The 21,580-nt window shown below is 41.5% G+C and overlaps 2 protein-coding genes across 4 annotated transcripts; one reads left to right on the forward strand and one right to left on the reverse strand.

The window, feature by feature from the left end:
- The first annotated feature begins 233 nt into the window (after positions 1 to 233).
- Positions 234 to 5,088, forward strand: LOC148408771 (uncharacterized). The gene is made up of 2 exons (XM_088441057.1): positions 234 to 599; positions 1,437 to 5,088. Exons 1-2 carry the CDS (start codon positions 363 to 365, stop codon positions 3,387 to 3,389), a joined length of 2,190 nt encoding a protein of 729 aa, XP_088297183.1. The 5' UTR covers positions 234 to 362; the 3' UTR covers positions 3,390 to 5,088.
- A 76-nt stretch (positions 5,089 to 5,164) lies between these two features.
- ttc3 (tetratricopeptide repeat domain 3) lies at positions 5,165 to 21,352 on the reverse strand. 3 transcript variants are annotated; one of them, XM_088441055.1, is made up of 44 exons: positions 21,158 to 21,352; positions 20,053 to 20,132; positions 19,929 to 19,962; positions 19,513 to 19,666; positions 19,018 to 19,099; positions 18,495 to 18,548; positions 18,198 to 18,327; positions 17,795 to 17,880; positions 17,527 to 17,621; positions 17,384 to 17,446; positions 16,657 to 16,711; positions 16,387 to 16,561; positions 16,262 to 16,322; positions 15,020 to 15,134; positions 14,854 to 14,890; positions 14,378 to 14,451; positions 14,106 to 14,270; positions 13,941 to 14,021; positions 12,863 to 12,972; positions 12,668 to 12,794; positions 12,471 to 12,590; positions 12,308 to 12,406; positions 12,070 to 12,209; positions 11,858 to 11,997; positions 11,145 to 11,465; positions 10,774 to 11,031; positions 10,488 to 10,528; positions 10,181 to 10,231; positions 10,029 to 10,093; positions 9,788 to 9,943; positions 8,688 to 9,171; positions 8,178 to 8,246; positions 7,960 to 8,109; positions 7,746 to 7,885; positions 7,600 to 7,668; positions 7,410 to 7,509; positions 7,156 to 7,259; positions 6,976 to 7,054; positions 6,596 to 6,688; positions 6,320 to 6,498; positions 6,097 to 6,211; positions 5,918 to 6,040; positions 5,540 to 5,632; positions 5,165 to 5,384 (listed from the first exon to the last, which is right to left on the reverse strand). In XM_088441055.1, exons 1-44 carry the CDS (start codon positions 21,252 to 21,254, stop codon positions 5,277 to 5,279), a joined length of 5,172 nt encoding a protein of 1,723 aa, XP_088297181.1. In that variant the 5' UTR covers positions 21,255 to 21,352; the 3' UTR covers positions 5,165 to 5,276. The 3 variants fall into 3 exon arrangements, with proteins under 3 accessions (XP_088297181.1, XP_088297182.1, XP_088297180.1); XM_088441056.1 differs by having other exon boundaries at positions 11,888 to 11,997; positions 20,044 to 20,132; XM_088441054.1 differs by having other exon boundaries at positions 20,044 to 20,132.
- Positions 21,353 to 21,580: the final 228 nt, after the last annotated feature.

Here is a 21,580-nt window from a genome sequence, read left to right on the forward strand (position 1 = left end):
TAAAACTGTTAATTATTGTGGTCACAATACTTTGCAACAAGTGATGTAGATCAACACTCATAAGAGAGGTGACATGTTTGTCTTTAGTTAGTAGTTGAGGAAACACACAGGACTACAACACAGGAAAAAAAGTCTTACACGCTGTGACGTCACGTCTGGTCATGGGCGACCACAGTCAGACGTCGCGAGTTCGCCGGTGACGTCACCTTTTGTACAAAGACCAAGGCCGAAACTTCACCGGGGGGCAATTTGACAGAACCGCTAGCGTTTGCGTGAATTTGTGTATATGATTCTATGCGATATAAATGTAGTGGACCCGAACCCGCTGACGTCACCTTCCTACCGACCGTAACGAGCCCGAGATGGATCCGGATCGTTTACTCAAGGTGGACGCCATCCTAGAGCTGGTCAAGTCCCGCTTCAATCTCATCTCGGCGGCCCAGTGGGCTCTGCTGGTGGGAGGGACCCCCGACTCGGAGACTAAGGCCGTCCTGGCCGACACCATAAGCGACGTGATCCAGAGGATCTCTTCCGAGGTGGTGCGCCAGCTGCAACCTGCCATCAGCGAGCATCTGCGAGGACAAGCGTCTCAGGCTCAGGTAAGCACGGGAGGAGACCCTGTCATAACCCCAAGTCCACGCTCGTACAAAAGTTGCAAATATTACTTAGAGCTTCAATTGTATGAAAGTACAAAAATAGTAATACAAATTTTTACTGTTGGCTAAAGTAATTACATCATGCACTAACTACAGACCATTTTCCAGAGTTGGCAAAAGTATTCACGCTAACTGCACTGAAAGTTCAGATAATTGTGGGAAAATATTACGGTAAAATACAGATAAATGAGCAAAAAAAAAATTCAAGTTGCAAAAAAACTGCTTGACAAAATTAGAAAATGCTTCTCAAGAAATTCATTCACAAAACTGCCATGCAAAAAAAAAAAAAGAAGTATTTCAAGCCTTGCTATTTTTCGCAAAGCTCAGAATGCTATTTAACAGAAAGTAAAGATTTGATGTAGATTTCTAAAATAAAATAAAATCCTTATTTGCCCCATCACCTTTAACTGAAATCCTTGATATAGTCGTTTAAAAAAATAACTGTATATATACTGTATATATATAAAGACAATATATAAGTGCTTGCTTGATTAGTTTTTACATTATAAAGACAATGTGTAAGTGCTTGCCTGCTTGATTAGTTTTTACATTATAAAGACAATGTGTAAGTGCTTGCTTGCTTGATTAGTTTTTACTACATTTAATTAGTAAGAAGAAAAGTTTTGGACGCCCCTGGACCCCATGCAGATAGCTTTTCAAATGCAGGGAGTAAAAGTAAAAAGTGTCCAGAAAAAAATGAAACATTTCACGTGAAGAAGACATACCTGAAAAATCCGCTCCCAATAACGACTTGCGCTTGGTCCTCCCCCACCGCCACAGATGAACACCGCCATCGACCGATGCAGTCCCAAGCTGAGCGGGTGCATCACCGAGACGTTTGCCGCCGCCCTGGACCTCCCACCGCAAAATTACGAGGGCGCGGTGGAGCTCACCAATCTGGTGGAGTCGGAGGTGAAGCACCGGGTGACGTCGGCCTTGTCCGTGGCCCAGAAAGCCAATGAGTGGCCATCGCACCCGACTCTCTTCATCCGCGGCACCATGTCCAACGTGGGCAACCTGGCCTCCATCTTCCGTAAAGCTGTCGAGTATCTGAGGCACGTATTCGCTCGGGCGCGCACGCCGTGCGTAGTTCTGTGCGGCCGCTCTTGCATGAAAGCCGGAGACATGACAAACGCCGTGAGCGGGATCCTCCTAAAGTGGTCCCGTGCCAGTAAGGGGGAGAAACCTCTTCCATTGGAGCCCATAGTTGATGTTGAGCGAGTGAGTCAACACTCGGGGACAGTGGACGTGGAGAAAATAACGCAACAAACGGACCCGGAGGCCAAGAAGAGCGCTCTGATGGCTGCGCGCGACATCACCAAAAGCATCATCCAGGAGCCCTATCGCGGCTCCGGGGACCGCGTGGAAAGCCGCCTGACACGATTTAATCTCAATCTGAAGCTGATCTCCAACAAGGTAAAGAATTTCTTCAAGTCCCAGGAGACGGCTAGTCCCGAGGGCAACGTTAAACTGCGCAGGTTCCGTTTCTTCAAGTTTGCGCGCTTGCAGTTCGCGCGAATGCTGGGAGGGCTCAAACGAGCCTGTAAAAACCAAGACGCGTGCCTGGTGTGCCTGAGGCCAGATCAGCCCAAGTCCCCCAAAGACAGCAAAAGCAGTTGTTTCAGGTCCAGCACCTTGCACGTCAGACCATCGCAGAATCCCTCGTTCGATTTCGAGGCCATCCAGGAAAGGGTGGCCAAAATGTTCGACGACCTCAGCCAGATGGACCCGGAGGTCCGCGAGGCCAAAATAAAGCGCTACACCGACGAGAAGCTGAGGAGCTTCTCCCAAGATCTCTCTTCTCGCCTGTACGAGTACCTCATGTCTTGTCAGAGCGAAGTCTACGAGGTGCCCTCCAGCCGCTCCAACACGCCCTTCATGGACTCTGTACTGTGGGGGCGGCGAGGGAAGAAGAACTGGGACGGCGGGCAGAAATTCTCCCCCGAGGTCTTGTACGCCATGACTGAGGATGCGGCCTGGAGGTTCCTACAGCAGTTGCTCCTCTGGATGGAAACGGAGCCGCAAGGTGAGGAGACGTACGCCGACGAAGTGGCCGGGGCCGTGAGCGAGATCAACCAGCTGGTTGTCACCGCCCTCAACACGGAGGAAGAAGAGGAACGCCCCAAGAGCCGGCGTATGAGTGAGAAGGTGCTCTCGAAATTCAAACGGTCAAGTCAGAAGAGTAGCTCGGCCACTTCCGGGTCGCAGACTTCTCGAACGCGCCGCTCGATGCGCTCGCTGCTCTCGGGGCGCTCGTCGCGCTCCGCCGTCTCGGACGCTCCGGGGCCGTCCACCAATGTTGCCCCCAGGAGGGATCGAACGACGTCCTTCAATGTGAAGCTGACCCGTCTCCTGGCCTACACGCTGGCCATGCAGCTGGGCCAGCGCCTGCCGAAGAAGTGCAAGGAATCCCTAAAAATGGATTCCCTGATGCTGCTCGTGGAGCATCTGTCATGCAGGGCCGTCGACGAGATCAGCCCGCATCACATGGACAACATCGACACTATGGCCAACCTCGAGGCGGTGGTCACACCCGTGGTCAAAAAGCTCCTAACCCACTTCGGCTCGCCGAGTAAACTGGCGGAAGCCCTGACATTGCACGAGCAGTCTTTTGACGACGCCGTCTTCAGGCACCTTCAAACCCAACTCGAAATCATCAGCGAGCGGCCAAAAGCCCGCAAGGGCCTCAACTTCTTCTCATCCGTGGTCAAGCTCTGCTCTCGCTCCACGTGACCTACGTTCCTCATCTTCTCTCTTGCTTTTAAGAACCCCGCGACACTGCCCATGTGTATATAGTGTGCATACTTTTATCATGCGTGTTAGTCATACGCAACAGGGGTACCTTTACTTATGCGTAACCCAACCCATTTTGTTTCAAGATACAAGCTGTCTTAGGTGGGTTTATTTTGCTTTGTATTGTGAGCATTACAATTAATTTAAATGGGGAAAAGTGATTGGACATATGAGTCAATGAGTGCTTGTCAAGGAACAAATTAATTTCTTAAGTCAAGGTACCACTGTCTACACATGTAGCATGCATATTTATTCAAACCAGTATCTTTTATCTTCTATTGTTGATAATATTTATTATTCATTTAGATCCGTGTAGATTAGGGATGGGACTTAGTACCGTTTGGTACTCCTTTATGGACTGGTTATTTGGTTTTTGCATTTCACATACTTAAAACAGAAATTTGAATGACTGTAGCACCAGATTTATTCAAATCTCCGCTATGGATTCAATTTGACATTTGAATACAACCTCAAGGCTTAACTCATTCACTGCCAGCCCATTTTGAATGGATTTGATGTAGATAGCTGCGTAGCAATGAATGATTTAACACGTTACCGCCTGCCAAGTAAAAGAAGATTTTTGATGTCAAAAGTCGTCATTGGCAGTGAATGAGTTACACATGTACCGTACTTCTGAGGAAACAAATTATATGAATACGCTTTTTTTTGTTTTTACATCCTGACTTTGCTAACATGAAACCAACAAACTCCTGGTTTTACGGACAAAAAAAAAATATTGAAAATGATCCTTTGTGTGGTAGCCGGGTTCGAGGGTTGGTCACAGAAAGTGTCGACCACTCCGTGCCATCAACAGAAACTGCTTATACTGTACTGTATACCTTACAGACTGGATCCAGCTCAGACTGTGGCGGCCATGTTGGCAGTTGTGACAATCCCATCAAAGGCAAACAACGGAAAGCAATGACATTAGCTGAGCATTGTCAGAAGCATGCAGCTCAAATTCTAATTTATCGGTCCCACAAAGCAAGGTAAATGTGGGTAAACTTCAAAATGCTTCACTTTCAAGCCTTTGTATATTTCTAGTGATTTTGTACTGCCCTGAGCATGTTTCAGACCACGAAAAGTACAAAACAATGTTCTACTAGAGAAGGTGTTTTTCGGCCATGAAAAAAAGTACTTAAATGTAAGTTACAACCGGCTATAACAATTAGAGTTATGCTTCCTGCAGTGCACGTTTCAGTGACCTCTCAAGTGTTCATCAAGCCTGGGTTGAGTGGTCATGCCTGCTTTACTAATCATTTCAACATAATTTGTAATTTGAAACAAAGTTGTGTTTAATTAAGTTAACTTGTGGTACACTACAAAACGCAGTTTGTGTTGAGATGCAAAATAGATCATTTGAGTTTACGCTCAAAACGCCTATAGAAAGTGTATGAAACTGTGGCCCAAATCCCGAGGTAGGAAGCTTGGGGGGGAGGTAGGAAGCTTTGGGGGTGTTACCTGTACCATCCCACCCCTACTTGTAGATGGACATTAACATATGACCCTTCATAGGAGCACTGATGCACTTTAAAATTGAGAGGTTATTTTCCATATTTGTATATAATTGTGCTGTAATGCTCCATGCGGGAAAAATAATTGAATGTGTCGGTCATATTTTTTTCTAGACGAATGCTCATTGCCCTCTTTTCTCATTTTTTTATGAAATGATGAAAACTGCTAATAAAAAAATAAAATAAAAGGAATTTTGTGTATTCACTGACAACAGTTGACTTTTATTTGTCATACCGAAGAACATTACATAAAAGGTGAAATAAAAAAGTGAAAGTAAAATTTTTAAAAAAGTAATGGTGGTAAGAAAAGACATCACGGGACTTGGCGCCTCCTACCGGGCAATAAGGGGAAGTCTTTGAACATGGTGTCCTTCCGGCAGGTGGGGCATGTGCTCTTCTCCTTCAGCCAAGATGTAATGCACTGGGCACAACAAGCAGGTTTGAAGTTATGCAATCATTGACAACAGATAGCTAACCTACATGTTAACTGATGTGCAACTTTCACTTGCTCGACACAAATCTGGGGCCTTCACGTTGAGTTCAGACTTGCCAATATTGTGACTTAGTCCAACTCACCTCCTTATGGAAGGCGTGTCTGCACTCCAAAACCAAGCGATCTGGCGCACTCATTTCTTCTTGACAGATGATACAAGGGTCTTCCAAGTTCAGCTGTAGTTACACCCAGGAGATGTTAGAACATTTTGTCTGCTTTTTTTTCAGAGCCCACAAATTTTACTACCAAATATATCAGTTGACTTCTTTCACACAAAAAAATAGCTTGAAGGAACTTTCAGTCAACCTGTCGGCAGAAAACTACTGCATTTCAGTTGATTTATATAAACGTCGGCAGTGAATTAGTCTATCATTAAAAGTTAAATATAATTGAACTGTACCTGTGTAAGTATACTGAACTGGATTAAGAAAAGAAATGTGAATAGACCGTTATGGGCTTACCGCATTAGGGCCAAGCGATGTTTGATACCCCGCCTGCCAGACAGGCGGTGGGCCTACCGGATGGGGTGTAGCTGCACTCGCACCCGGAGTTGTCTTGGATTTGGCCCCGGATGCCATCACCTCCTACAGCAAGAGCGTAATGAGTCCGAGGCGAGGCACTTGATTCTGAAATGATCTACCTTGTGATCCAGGATCAGCTGGCTCACTCCACTAACCACATCCTGCAAGCCCATGTTGCTCAAACTGCCACCGTTGGATGTTCGCAGATCCTTAAAAAACTTCATTAAGTCCGATCTGGAGGGAGAAATAACACAATGATAGTCAAATTAATCTCGTTGGCGCTGTTTTACAAAAACGCAAACTGAATTACTGAATTGGCATACAATTCCATTTTGATTGTACCTCTTGTAGTCAGGGAAGATGGTGCCCAGGCTCTCCATGGCCTTCTCGAACACAGTGTTAGGAGCCTGTTCGGGTCTGGCCGTGTTCCGAGTTTCTGTGACTGGAGCCGGTGAGGCAGGTACCGTCAACTGTGGCGAAGGCGTGGGAGCAACTCTCAAAGTGGCCAACTCTGAAGACAGCTGCGACGTTTTACAAAAGACAGCCAAGTCAAAAATTTCCAAACTGGCGGAATCATCTTCTATCAATGATTATCCAATTTCTCATTTCTTATTTTACCAGAATAACTGGAAGATCATTCTGGTAACTACTGAGGACATCTTTTACACTTTGGCCACTTTTGACCTGCTCCACTTGCTCCTTGTACTGCATCTGGGAATAAAATTAAGACTTTCAGCTACTGTGGTAAATGCGGTGCATTTACAGGCTCGGAAAATCATGCCTTACATAGGCAGTCGAAACGTAACTTGTGAAAATACCTCAGAAGGTAGGAAATTATTTGGTTAGCTCATTGAGCTCTTGATAAGGCAAGAAAAAAAATTGAGGCTTTTCAAGCAAAGTATTACGGGCCTCACTCTACCTTTAAGAGGCAAAAATAAAGAAATAATAGACAAGGGTGCAGCAAGACTAATGTTGAACGTGTTAGCTCTCTTGTTTACCTCGGCAAGGGCGATTTTCTGCTCCAACTCTTGAACCTTGCTTCTTACATTTTGTCTTGTCGCTTCCAGGGAAGGAAATCTGCCCGTCAAAATTGTTGATATACCCACATTCAAGTTATGTCAAGTTCAAGTCTAAAACAACACTTGTTATACATTTGAAAGCTTTTTTCTGCTCGTTACCGTTGCACATATTCATCCAGCTTGACCATCAGTGTCTTTGCATCGGCCAGCTGAGCGTGGAGGCCATACAGACGCTGATCTCGACTGCTCTCCAATATGGACAACTGACAGGATCAAAATCAGAATTACAGGAGTTTTTTCGCTCCTCGAATTATATGGACCTCTTCAAATGACGGAGCAAAATACATTTCTCCCTGGGGACAAACAAAGCCTCTGGATTGTCTAAATTTACAGAGGAATTTATTCACACTTACTTGGGCGCTGCGGGACCTCTTGATCGCCGCGGCATATTTTACATTTTTGCAACGCTTGATCTCGTCTTCCAGACTCATCTTCTCAGCTGCTGACTGATTGCTTGAAGACCGGAGGGAAAGAATGAATGTGCGTATGAGCATCCCATTTAAATGGTATCACCAGCCTGCGCGATGTTTAAAGGAGACGCACCTTAGCTCCAAGAATCCATTCAATTTCTCGTCATAGCTGGCCTTGTTTGCTCGAATTTGTTTGGTGAGACTGCATACGATCAAATTAAAACATTTGTCAGATGAAGGTCGTATTTTATCCAGATTGGTGTGGATTTTCATACAGACCTCACTCGTTCCTCCACCAACTTTTCTGTCTCAACCTTGAGTGCCTTTAATACCTCCTGGTTGGCTTTCTTCTCCTTCTGGTCCTTCTTGACTTCTTCTTCAAGCTTCTGCTGGAACAGGCTCAACTCCTTGTCTGTAATCTTGACAAGGAGAGAAGGAGGAAAATGAGACATGAGGCAAATCTGCCAAGTGCGCATTCCGTTGTGGAGCTCACTTTGATATTGGTAGTGATCTCCTGAATGTCTTTCTCCAAGGACAACAAGGTCTCTTTGTGTTTCTGATCCACCTTCTTGCGTTCATCTTCCATTTGACTTATCTGCTTCTCCATTTCTTTAAAACGCTTGACCGTTTTGTTGATATCACCCTGGTGAATGATTGTTGAACAAACGTATAGAACAATATCTGGACAAGAACTCACACACAACAACTGACCTGAAGGTTCTCGTAAGGCTGCAAAGGTTCTGTGTTCACCGCAACGGAGTCCTTGATTGCTTGATAAGTCTGAGGATGATGTTAAACAAAGCTAAGTGTGTATTCATGTGCTTCCACACTCAATTGAAAAGTATTGATTAGTCTGCAATTCTTATTCACATTTTTAGCAGCATTTCTGACATGACATGGTGAGCAGATTCACTTTCGTATTTTTGTATTGACGAGAATGTAGCTTGGCGGAATGCAATTAAGAGTTGATGGCGCTAAATGTAAAATTAAGACATGGTGTCTGCTTTTATTGCAAAATTGTCCTTTCTATTGAAATCTTTTGACCTGGTGCTTCCCTGCTGCAAACATTTCACCATGTTTCACTTCATTTGTTTTATATATACTGTATAAAGAAAAGCGAAAACAATCAATTTTCCCAACCAAATCAGATCGCTAAGGTTGTATCACCAAGGCCAATTTTGTTCAACATAATTATGTAACCCTCAAATGCTGGCATCTTACCTGCACTTCAGCGTGTTTCTTTATAATCACATCAGGTGGTATTGAACTTGAATCACTCGTGTAGGAATACGTTTCCCAGGACTCATCCACCTCGCAAGTATAAAGATCCATGGATTGAAAATTGACAGGTGAAAGATTGTTGCGCCTTGAGAAATTGTCAGGGCCTCGTGGGAACAGTTCATCCATGTCGAAAGTTACATAAGGGCCGGCGTTAGAAGGATTTGGCCTCGCAGTCTGACTGGATGAAAATACGTGGGGAAACTTTGGGTAGTAGGCGGTCCGCTGCAGGTCGACGGCATGCTTGGCCAGGCCCACGCGGCCGCCGATGTTGATAAAGCGAAGGGATTCCAACAGGAAGCGCTCAAAGCCGCCTGCCTGTTGGATCTTGGCGAGAGCCACGGGCGGGAAATTTTCCATCTCGCCCAGCAGCAAGGGGTCGGTGGCAAGCAGGGGTCCATGTTTCTCGAGGATCTGTGCAAAGTAGCTACAAGGGGAAATAGAAGAAAATAGATGAGTCTCGTATGAGGGTGGTTTCTTTCTAATGACTAAATAATGAAGTTTGATATCATTTTTTTTCCAGACAGACAGTAAAAGGGGATGCAACACACTGTTTAACTTTTTCCTAGCTTTTTGGGGCAAGTGTTGAACCATACAATTATAAGTTCATTATTTTGCTGAAAACGTTTTCATCAGCTCAATTAAATATAGGTAGAACATAATTTAGAAATCATTGTATTTCGTTTTTATTTATGATTAACATAAGGTCCAAACATTATTGGAAGTGAGTGTCAATTATTCACAATTTTTTTTTCTATTTGCAGAAGACTTTGAATAAGTTACACACCTACTTATTAGGCATTAACTTTTAGGGAATTGGAGCCCTGGCCTGAAACCTTACACTGAATTTTGAAGAAATAAAAAAATAAATAAAATAAAAGAGACATGGGAAAAATAACCACACATTAGTTCTGATGTGCAGTTGCAAGCAAGAGAAACTTATTTAACACGCTTCTTCCCTTCTTATATCTTAATGTCTTCTGAAAAGTAAACGATTGCCACCTCCTCGTAAGCATGTGTGACCATCTGAGGCTTGTACTCACTCATACAAACTTTCCACTGTGGGATCTGGATTGTTGTCTAAAATATTTTTTAAATTCCTCATTTGTCCTGTTCCGTTATACTCTTCCTCAAACGCCGCGACCTGCGATCGAAGGTGGCTGGGAATGCGAAACGGTTCATTGGGGTTGAGGAAATATCTGTTGGCAAAAATGATTGATGGGCTTTGTTAGGAAACACATTTTTACTTCCAAATCAGACAGCCACACTCGCAATGCAACTTACATTGGATCTTCTTCGTACCAAAGGTACGCTGCCTCATTTTCCAAATCAGAATAAAATACAGGAGCCTGAGAAGGTCAGATGAGAGCAACAAATTGTCTCATTACAATTAAAAAGGTCATTTACCCAATCACACATAGAACTAAATTACTAACCTTTGGCTCTTTTTTCTTTTTGCGCCGACTCTTATCATTTGCAGGAAAACTCTGAAAGAGACATTTTCAAGTGTTACTTTACAGAGCAAACCTATATTGTCATCAGATCCATTTGGAGCATCCAATGAGAGCTAAAGATCACAGTGCTCATAATTAAGATTGTATTTTGACAGGGTAAATTCAAAGTGTGAATTATCATTGTTTTTTTTTGTTCTTTCTTTTATTCAAGCACTTGTGTAGATCAGATAAAATGCAGGAGTAACTAAAATTGTGGCTGGTGACAAAGCAGATGATTTGTGTTGCTTACCTTTCGATTATCAGACTTCTTTATAACAGAACAATGGCCACCTGGGGGGGAAACAGTTGAAGGTCACATGATGATGCCAGACCCAAAAACACACACACACACGCACACACATTATATTATATTATATTCATATATATATATATATATATATATATATATATATATATATATATATATATTCATATATATATATTCATATATATATATATATATATATATATATATATATATATGCACACACACACACAAATATATATAAAAGATGATGTGTAAATACTGTACATACCAATCATATTCACAAAATACTCGTCCAGTAAAATATTAAATGAGACATAAATGTCTTTATGCTCCTCCAGAGTCCAAATAAAAAGTCTCATTTCATGCGATGGGGCCTGTTTGACATATTTAGTCAAGTTGCTTGAAATAAAGTTGGGGTTCTCAGAAATAATCTCTTTCAAAGGGGCAAAAGTCAACAGCGGGTTTAGGTCCAGCTCTTCTAGGTGGTCTGCGTTGCGTTCAACAAAAGACTTGGCAGCCTTTAGATCTTGAAAAATACAACACAGAAAGGAAGTTGAACTGAAAACCACTCATGCTAAGATCTAACCAAAAAATACAGAATAAAGCAAACGTAATTACAAAAAAGCCTTTAGTTCTCACCTGCGTCGTTAAGTCGTTCCGCCCAGCGGCTGAGCTCCACGTTAATATCCAAACTATTTGAAAGCAGTTGGACGAAGAGACGTGCCCAAACACGGTTTTTCCTCTGGAGGAGCACCTCCACGGCCTGATCCAGAGTCTCCAGTCTCTCCTGCTCCCAGTTGAGCATCTTACCGGCCAATGTGTTGCCCCGCGCAAAGTCCAGCTCCAACCAGGGCTTCAGGCAGGTGCTCAAGGCCGACGCAGCCAGCCCTTTTTCCTGGCGGAGCAGCGGCATCATCTGGCTGACCTGCACCAAGACTCGATCTTGGTACAGCAACCAGGCTGGAAGAGAAGTAATAAATAGTGTTTTTTTAATTGAAGTTACTTTTTGTATTCTTTTGAGTTTTGCAAGCTTGTTCAAAAATGCTTTTGGTTTAAATAAAATATTTGTTGAGCGCAAGATAAAATAAAAGGTAAAATACATAAACTACAATCCTTAACTGCTTGAACTTTTTGTGTATGAGCATACAGCAATGTGATAAGCATATATACATTTAAAATATAACCTGAAAGCTCAATCATGTATGATAATTGATTAGTGATTACAAAAAAAAAAGCCTACAAAAGTCTCTCCATATTTTCACACCCCAACAATAAATAGTGGTTGATTCTACAGCAGTGCAATTACAAAAGCAAATAGCAATCGTATAATCGGAATTACAAGGTTGTTGTACCGTTTTGTTGAGTTTGCACAACTGTTGTACCGGTTTTAGCTGGTGGAATATCATCACTGACGGTGGCTTTGTTTTCCAGGATTTGTTTATTATTACTATTCTCCTTCTTACAATGGTTCTTCTCCTTCAATTTCTTCACACTGGAACAAAAAGAAAATTGTCTTTTTGCATTTTCAAGAAGCATCACAAGTAACTTGATGACAAGTCCTCACCACGTTGGCTTCTGGGTCACTTTTGGTTTTCTGGGACTTTCCGCCTTCCGGTTGGTGGCCAACACGTGTTTGATCAGGCCCATGGCATCAATAATTTTAATAGAATCAATCAAACCAGAACAGTCAGGAGTCAGACAGGGCTACACACGGAGCAGGACGAAAACAAATAAAAAAAAAAGTTAAGGGGAAATGTTCTTTAGAAGTAAAGAAGGAGCCGTGTGTCGTCACAGGACATTACCTTCTCGCTCTTCTCAAAGGTGGCCGGCTTGAATGCTTTCCAGCAGGCATTGTGGTATTCAATTAGGCACTTTTGGCTGCACTTGAACTCAACATAGCCCTGTGAGTAAAATATTAGTGTTTATCTACACTCCGAAAATGTGGCTTTTTATTGTCAAACTTACTTTAAAGTCCGGGTCAGTGATGTATATATTTCTGGAAGGGTTGAGGCAGCCCTCATATCGACAGGTGCCATCGGGCCGCGGAGGGAATTTGCATGAATATATGTAATCCTCTAAAAGTTCCTAAAAATCACAAAATAGCTTGTGAAGTGGCAGAATATATCTTAAATTCATTCAAACCCTCTTCTGTGTAATCTTACTTTAAAATAGTCCACCTCTGTCTCTTTCACAATTTCTTTTGTTTGCGGCCAAGTGAGTTTGCCCGGCATGATTTGATTCTTTACCATCTGCATTGCATCTTGAAAATATCCCAGCGCCTCTGCAAAACTGAAAAGATGATCTACTTTACATTAAATGCTCAAAATATCAACATGAATGTCTGTTGCACCACCAACTTTTTCTCTTTGAGGTAAATTCTCCCATAGGAGTAGTAAACCAGACACTGAAAATCCCTTTCCTTGTACGATTTGATCGCCTCCAGGAGTCTTCGTGCTTCTGCAAGGTCCTGTTGCATAGAGAAAAAAAATATACACATATTAAGGCGCAAAATGAAAATATGCCAAACTAAGTGGTCTACATACCCATATGTTGTATGTACAGTATGTCTACACTATGTACATTAACTATGCATATGCTGCAGCTGTATGTGCTAAAAGCTAAATATTAGCTGGTCATATGCATTTGTGTGTAGACAGTGACTCACTGTTTTAGTTCAAATTGTACTTGTGGACTCAATGTTAGTATGTGTCAAACTCTTCCTACTGATCCATCCGCGTAGCCCACTGGGACCCTGCGGTATCATTAGTCACCCTTTGTGGGGTTGGCGATCCCACTTGGCCAGTGATGTGCCATAGAACACACTTTTACCTGGAAATGTATCCCCTCGCAGGTATTGACTGATAAAAAAACCTAGTTTATTGCTCCATACTGATTGCATTAAACCCGCCGAAAAAAAAATCATTTCATTATTTGAATGGCATTGTGGTCGCCATTCCCATACATGAGAGGATATATACATTTTAGTCAAGGAGACTAAGTGGCTTCAAAACCGCAACAAGCGTTGCCGGCTGAAATAGCACATTTTAGTTAACCCGGTTTGCTAAAAAAAAGAAAAGAAAAAAGTGATCTGCAGCAACACCAACCGCATCAGGCTATCAGCATCAATGTGTGTGTGTGTCATTTATGTCTATTAAACCTGTCTTTGAAAAGTAATCCAACTGCTCTTTCCAGCTGATGTAGTATGCACTCAAGCTAGTGGCTAATTTATGCTAGAAACTGCGGTAAACGCTGGCAACAGGCACCGTACATTTAAATATCAGCATAATTAAGTCACTTGTTAGCAGCTTAACCAAAATTGGCGATTGAAGGGGATTTCAAAATACCATTTTTTTGTGTATATCAAATTGATTAATTATATAATTAAGCAGAATAGGTGAAAATCTACTGTTACTGGCGACTACATTTTTTCATTACCTGAGGCTTGCCAATTCCCGTCAGGGCAGACACACGGCCATAAAGCACCAGCTCAAAATCCCGGAAACAGAATCCCATTTCCTGGTGATTACAAAAAAATACATTTTGAGAAATATATGAAAAAAAAACAACTAATATTTAAATGCCACTGTGATGCAGTAGTGCCTTCAATTCATCCAGTGTAAAGGACTGCAGCAGGCCCAGCGCCTGTAAGAAGTAGTCGTCAGCTTGGTAATAGATTTCTTTGATCAGGGCATCGTGGGCGGTCGTTATCACATAATTCAGTGATCCTTTGGCAAACTTGACTCTTTCTGAGAAGCTCTTTACTTCCTAAAGTAAAGAAAACACACAAACAAAATCAGTATTTCTTCAACAGTGAATCTCTGCTTATTGCGAGGATTCATAGTTGCTGCCCTACCAAATTCAAACATTTTTACCTCCTTACTGGCTGCAGATTTCTTCTTTGGAGTTTTTGGCAGGTCTTTAGTAGCTGCCTTCTTGCCATTAACCGCTACAGGGACAATATTATTAGAATCAGAGCTGATCAGCGTCACAATAGATCTTAACTTGAATAAAATGAAAAAATTGGACATATTTAAATGAAACAATATTTTCACATGATTTGTAACAGTAAATAAACAAGCATTCTATTGTTTTCTGTGAAAGTCAATGCAACTTCAAAAAAAACAGGGGACATAAAACAAATGACAAAAATTGTTTTGACAGGTCTCAAAAGAAGAAAAACTGCATCCTGAAATTAGATATTCTTTTTCTTCTTCTTCTTTTTCTTTTAATCGATGATTTAAATCAAAGATTTTCTTTTAAAACCATACTTCACCAACACTAGACACACGCAAACAAAGTTAGGTAAATATTTTCTTTAAATGACATCTAATTCTGAGATGAAACGTACCTGGGTGTTTCTGCTTGTCCATTGTCCCTCCAGCCACCTTTTGCAAACAGGAACAAATTACTGTTGAGTTTCATTTTCATTTCAGCTCCAACACTAGTATCATAAGAACTTGTTTCGTTGAATAGGCGTGTCTTGACTCTTTGTGCGTCATTTGCTGTTCACATACCTTGCACGCCACATCACGCTTATCATTATTTTTGTTTTTATTGCCGTTGCCATCGTCTTTTCCTGACGGCCGCTGCATCTCAACAACAGTCGACTTCTCAGTTGCCTCAGGTTTACTAAGAGGGAAAATAAGTATGGATTTGTGAACCTCCATTGTCACATCTTTTTAAATCTTTGCACTAGTACAATACAATAAAGTCCCATCTAGGGCTGAACGTTTAAGCAAATATAAAACCCTAAAAGCTGCAGCGGTATTGAATGTGATGATTTTTTGGAGAGTCTTTTTAAAGTAAAAAAAAAAAAATCATAATAATAATGTACATAGCCAATATAAAAAACAAACTTGGATGGTCTCCAGTCAGTAAAGTCACACATTATAAAGTTATACCTAAAGCTAAGTTATACCTGCTTATATGATTATCTGATTTCAAAACCCAGTAGCATGCAGTAGCATCTTGATTACAACATGACAAGTAATGACGAGCATTAATAATTTGAGCTGTCTTCATTTTAATTTATGAGATCAGACAATGCCACATATGGCCGTGTACAGGGCATATTCATTTTTAAATTTTTTGACTAGAGGATCGCCGATCAGTGCCTGTGTGCAATCGGAGACATGTCAATCGCAGTCAACACTCATTTTATTTTACAGGTGCAGGACTCAGACATCTGAGGTTACTCATGAGACACTCATAATTCTTAGCTATACACTCGAACACAGAGTTTCTAACTTTTACACACGCACAACGTCTACAACATGGTCAAGTTTTTTTTTTTTTAAATAATCTACCAAAGTAAAAAAAAGATCAAACACGTTAGCTGTAAGTCTGGACTACACAAGTTAAAAAAAAAAAAAAAAAGTAGAAACACCAAAAATTGTGACTAGGCTTTTCTTACAGTGATGACATATGTCTACTTGACCCAGTCTGCCACCCTCCTCCTTCCCCGTCTCTTTGCTGCACCCTTTTAGTATTTAAACCGCAGCTTTTGTGATCACGAAAATCCCATTTTATCATATCATGATTAAATTTCAAATACAATTAATCATTCAGCCTTAACTGGAACAATAATAAAGATAATAATAACAATAATGACAGTTAACTCATGATCTGCCAGCCCAGGTAAATAGGATCTCCGACATCCAAGTGTGTCAACGACAGTGAAAGTGTTCAAAACAAAAATAAATACATAACACATGATCAATAATAAATGATAAGCGAAAATGGATGAATGATCTTACGTTGAATGTTGAGTGCCCTTTGGTGTTTCTGCTGCACTCTGTTTTTTCTTCGAGGATTCCGCTGAAAAGGCTGAAAATGAGTTTCGGAAGCAGCGCTCTCATTTCACCCCGACCGTCAAGCTCACCTTTTTTACCTCCGCTGCATTTTGTACTTTCGCTCTCAAACTTCTGGTATTGCTGCTCAAGGTCTTTGAATCCCTCAGGGTCGTCCCTGCACAGATCCTGTGCGTATGTATTGGCACCCATGGCCCACTGGACCTCACCCAACAAGAACAAAGCCTCGCAGTAGCGGTAGTGGCCCTGGGAATCAAACCGGGAAGCTTGTCAGCCACAGAAAACAACACAAATGCTTGAGATGACATGAAGGTATGCTTGGTACAGTTGAACTTCCATACCTTGGTCCAGGATGGTTCGATCAGAGTGGCCCGTTTTGCATCAATTGCTGCATCACTGTTAAAAAAAAAAAAAAAATAAATTCTAACAACAAAAATGTAATTTGTGAAATAAGAGGCTTGTGAGAGACATTTTAAGAACCATGTGTCACCCTCCTTATGCCCGGCGCACGAGGTGCCATCAGCGCTGTGAACGTATTTGTCCCCTTCCTGATTTCAGTGTTTTTTTTTTTTTTTTTTTAATGTTTCATTTCTTCACACCAATGTTAATCTCACACTGAGACAACCCAAAGATATATAAAATGCAGTTTCTAAATAATGATTTTATTGACCGGGAAGCTTGGTGTTGCAGTGGTTGACACGTCTGCCTCACAGTTAAGGAACCAGAGTTCAATTCCAGCTCAATTCCAGTTCAATTCCTCTTTCACAGGCCACACCTAAACCTCGTCACTACTTTTATTCAATAAAGAAATCACTTAAACATAGATCTATTACACAAGGCAAGTAGGTTCCAAAACCCCAACAACAGACATATCATGCCATTATCCAAAGAAATTCCAGAAGAAAGGAGAAAAAAAAATCTGTCTAGAAAAGCTTACAAAAGCCATTTCCAAGGGGGTGGGGCTCCAGCAAAGCACTGTCAGAACCCCCAAACACACAAGCAATCAAACGCCTTGACTTTCAACACAGTCTTCAGAGAAAAACAATGATTGATGTTGCATGTACTTACAGATATTTCTGACAGCGGGTATGACAAAGTGCCCGGTTGCTAAAGGCGATGTGGTTTTCAGGGCTGGGCCAAGGTGGGGGAGAGGGAAAATTAGTACCAAAATGATGTCTAGTCACACATGTGGGTGGATGTGAGAAACGTACTTTATTTTAATGGCTCTGGAATATTCTGACGCTGCCTTTTTGTAATTCTCCTTCTGAAATAGATCGTTCCCTATTTTCTTGTGATAGTCACTTTCCTGGATTAAAAACACATAAGATGTGTAGTGAGAAAGCATTGTAAATGTAAACAGATTTTAACTGAATACTATACATTATAGGGAAAACAAGAAAACTGAGGGACCAGTCTACTAATAATTGAAGTTAAGGAGCTTTAATAGAAATTTAAACGAAACTTTCTAAAAGGTCTTACCACTAAAGCATGCTCACTGGGCCTGAATTGCATCATCATCATCGTCCTACACATGTCCTTCACCATCTGATTCATGAACTGCACAACTGAAATGAGACACATAGTGAATTGGTGCATTACAGACCAACCGGAAGGCCATGTGGGCACCACTCGGCATCACTTCTTGTCGTTCGGTGACACCTGCACCAAGGATTCAATGAGCAGTTATGTCATGCTGTCAGAAATCCGCCACTGAGAATAGCTTATCAACAAAAAACACAAAAAGCCATATGAGAGTTCATGTGAAAAGCCATTAGTGCTAGTGTTAACAGCAGTTGTAGTTTAACATCAGTTGTGTCATTTAATACTGATTTTGGCTCTCTCAAGCAACAGAAAAGCGTTTAGTGTAGTGTAGCCATCTTACACTCTTGGATGATATAGCCCAAAGCTAAGCAGCGCGTGCGCTCATGACCCAGCTTCTCGATACGATGGCGGATGCATGGTCCTGCATGTTCCAGCCAACTCACAGTGTCCTCTAGTGCCCCAGGCAAACGCTGAGTCCACACAAAAGCAAAAACACAAACACGTTCAGGGATGCTTTGCTGCACCAACAAAGCCTTCTGAAATGGAAAGCTGAGCAAATAACTTGATTTTCATTGATTCCTAAAAGTTTGCTGCATCATCTGTGTGTGCACCAGCAAACACACAGTCCCATCCTCACCTCGCAAAAGCTGGTATTCAGTGCGGTGAGACGAGGCATACCATTTATGAAAGACTGAAAAACGAGAAAGTAGGAGAAAAATCACGGTTAGAAAAACGCTTTCCACATGATTCTTATCTTTTCAAGGAGACAACTTTAGCGGTTATCTGGCCACAGCAACACAATCAAGCTCAGGCCTCAGGAAAGTCAACTTGGCATCAGAGTATGGCTTCTAAGTAGGGCACAACCTCAGATAAATTGAATTTTCAGCCAAACCGTTTCTGTTTGGTAGAATTTTCAGGTTTTACAAAATGTCTCAAAAAACCTATGACTTGAAAGATGAGTAACAGGCATAATAGTTGACTGCTTAACAGTGTGTATCTTTTAGTATATGCTTAACTTTACACCAGAGAAAAATCAAACAGCAAAAATTATTCAGGGCCTATTTATGAGAGAATTCTATTTGTATTTATTCAAGTGGACAATGACACTTATTTTAATTGAGGAACAACATTTATAAGAGACTTCAAAAGATTGGACTTACAGAAGTGCACTCCAAAGCTCTGAAAATTGCCTCCACGGTTTCAATCTTGTATAGCATCTTTGTACTCACAATGGTAGGGTCACTTCAAAAAGGACACACAGACACACACATAAAACAAGTTTTAGGGGTGAACAAAACAATCTAGTAGTATTTTCACCTCCTAATACCGCGATTTAAAGGGGTGTCTTGAAACTTTCCAGCATCCTTGAAAAACGTTCAAGATAAATATAAAAGCAACACTTTTTTTTAAATAGCTTTGAATGCTGTTGCTGTGGTGGTGCAGTTAGTCATGAGAAATTATGCTGCTTTTGATGGACTAAACTAGTGGTCCTCAACTACCAGTCCAACCCAGGCTGCACAATGAGACTCCCCCGACCCACCTTCAACATAATAGTACCCATGAATAAACACGTTTATTGTTGTTTATCCTTGCAAAAGAAAAGGGCACTTCTGTCAAGGGCTGTCATGAAGAACGTTTGCCATCAACTGACTTACTGTGCGTTGAGCAGGCCAATGCGTGTGGCCCAGTTGAAGGCGCAATTCATGGCATCGACTTTCAGTAGGATGGGCATCCAAAAGGTGTAAAGTCTCATCTGAATGCCCGCCTCTTGTTTGACATACAGTGGGATTTGGAGCCAGGTTTCCTCAGCTAAGCACACACATACAATACATATAGTGTACAGTTAGTCCCTTGACTGATGTTGTGAGAAACTTTCAGGTACATCATTAGCAGATGTTGGCAGAGAACGCCGGTGTCCATAAACAGATAAACGATTGTCAAATCACTGATACGACTGAGGTTTAAGACTTGCAGCTTTTTAAACACTCAATTTTTAGAAAAGGTACCAAGAATGAATTAAAGACACTTTCAGATTCCACAGCTGTGACATTTTCATCCCTGGAAGATTTACCTTGAGTAAGGCCAAGGGGAGAAGGGCCCGGAGGCTGAAAAGAATTGAGGAAACAATAAAAGGGATGAGTCTCGATGGAGACATTAACATGTTTACTTGAAGCGCATAAACGCACTATTCCCACCACAGGAACGGAGGAGTCATCGTCCTCTTCACAGTCGCCACCCAAGTGCTCTGAACCTGAGTCGCACACCAGCGCCATATCTGTAAAGACAGCATGTGGTGAGTCAAAGGCATTTTAGGAAAAAAACGTTTCTACTTTCTATTGTAGACAATGAGCAGCTTTAACATAATAAAAAAGTGGGCTTCTGATGCAACAACTACCTGTTGTTGGAAGCAACGAATTGAACAAAAGACCACATTTACTGGGGTTACTTTGGACTTTGTTTTGTGTTTGCCAATTGGTGCATATTTAATGAGTAAGAACAATAAATAAAATAGTTGAACTTCCTCATCGGTCTGACGTCATTGTGCCTCTCACAATCCCTTTTTATCTGCTCAGATGGTGAGAGCACAGAACAAGGAAGGAATACTCATAAACTGATCAAAAAAGGAAAAACACTTTGGCAGCATTTAGGATGAGAAACTAACGATGTAACTCTATTATAAGATCCAAAAAGTCTAATATCCATTATAGGGGTAATTTTAAAACTGGTTCAAAGCAAACGTGAAATCCAAATAACAGGTTGCTCAACGATGGGGATGCAAATTCAGTTAAAATTGCAAAAGGAAGAAGATTCAATACTTAATTAACCTTGACATAATACAGAGTGTTTTTGAGTTGATCGTGCACTTTTTTTAAATGAGAGAATACTAATGGACAGATTATACAGTATAAAAGGGGCAGTCTTAAAGCAAGATTGCGGTTAGTCTCGACTACGGATAAACGAAACTGAAAAGAGTATCGGCTTTCTGTCCGCCCCGATGGAAAACGTGGAAGATGGAAACTGCAGGCAACCAACCAAATGACGGGTTCGTTCATGTCGAGAGATAAAAACAAATGCGGCAGCTAGCTTGAAGAGTATTAACTAGCTATGAGCTAGTTTTAGCATTTAGCGCACAAGCTAAACTAAAGCCACATTCTGAACATGGTGTTGACGGCTACTTTCTCGTTTAAAAGGTTGAGGGAAAAAAGGATAAACATTCGAAATGGACGGTCTTGTTTTCGGTTCTCACACAAGCCGAAACAATATCACGCTACCACAGGCAACTGTCTTAAGACAACTTACCACTTTGGTCGTCGACGTTGTTGAGCCCGACGGGAGCACCAAAAACAAAAACTGGGGGGTTGATTCGGCTTCTGGGAGCACGAAACATACTTCTCATAAAATACACGGAAACCGCTTGGAAAGTTTAAAAACAAAAAAAAACCTAAACTTCCGATTCCTTCTTCTGGGTAATTGGTTACTTGGCCAAACGAACGCTAGTGTCGCACAATATCTGCGTGTGTAAACTGGCGTGGTTGAGATCGAATTCAATCAATCAATAACGGAAGGGGGAAGAGTGATCTTTTTTTCTGAACGAGTGATACTTTACTTTAATTTGATCAACTGAAAAATAAAAGTTAAAAAAGCCAAATATTAAATACATTTTAACATTTCCCGGTTGTCATTTACAGATAGGTGCACTTTCCTTACCAATGTACAACTTTC

Source organism: Hippichthys cyanospilos, chromosome 18 (assembly GCF_059441005.1).
Source record: "Hippichthys cyanospilos isolate Australia breed blue-spotted pipefish chromosome 18, RoL_Hcya_1.0, whole genome shotgun sequence".
Classification (NCBI taxonomy): Eukaryota; Metazoa; Chordata; class Actinopteri; order Syngnathiformes; family Syngnathidae; genus Hippichthys; species Hippichthys cyanospilos.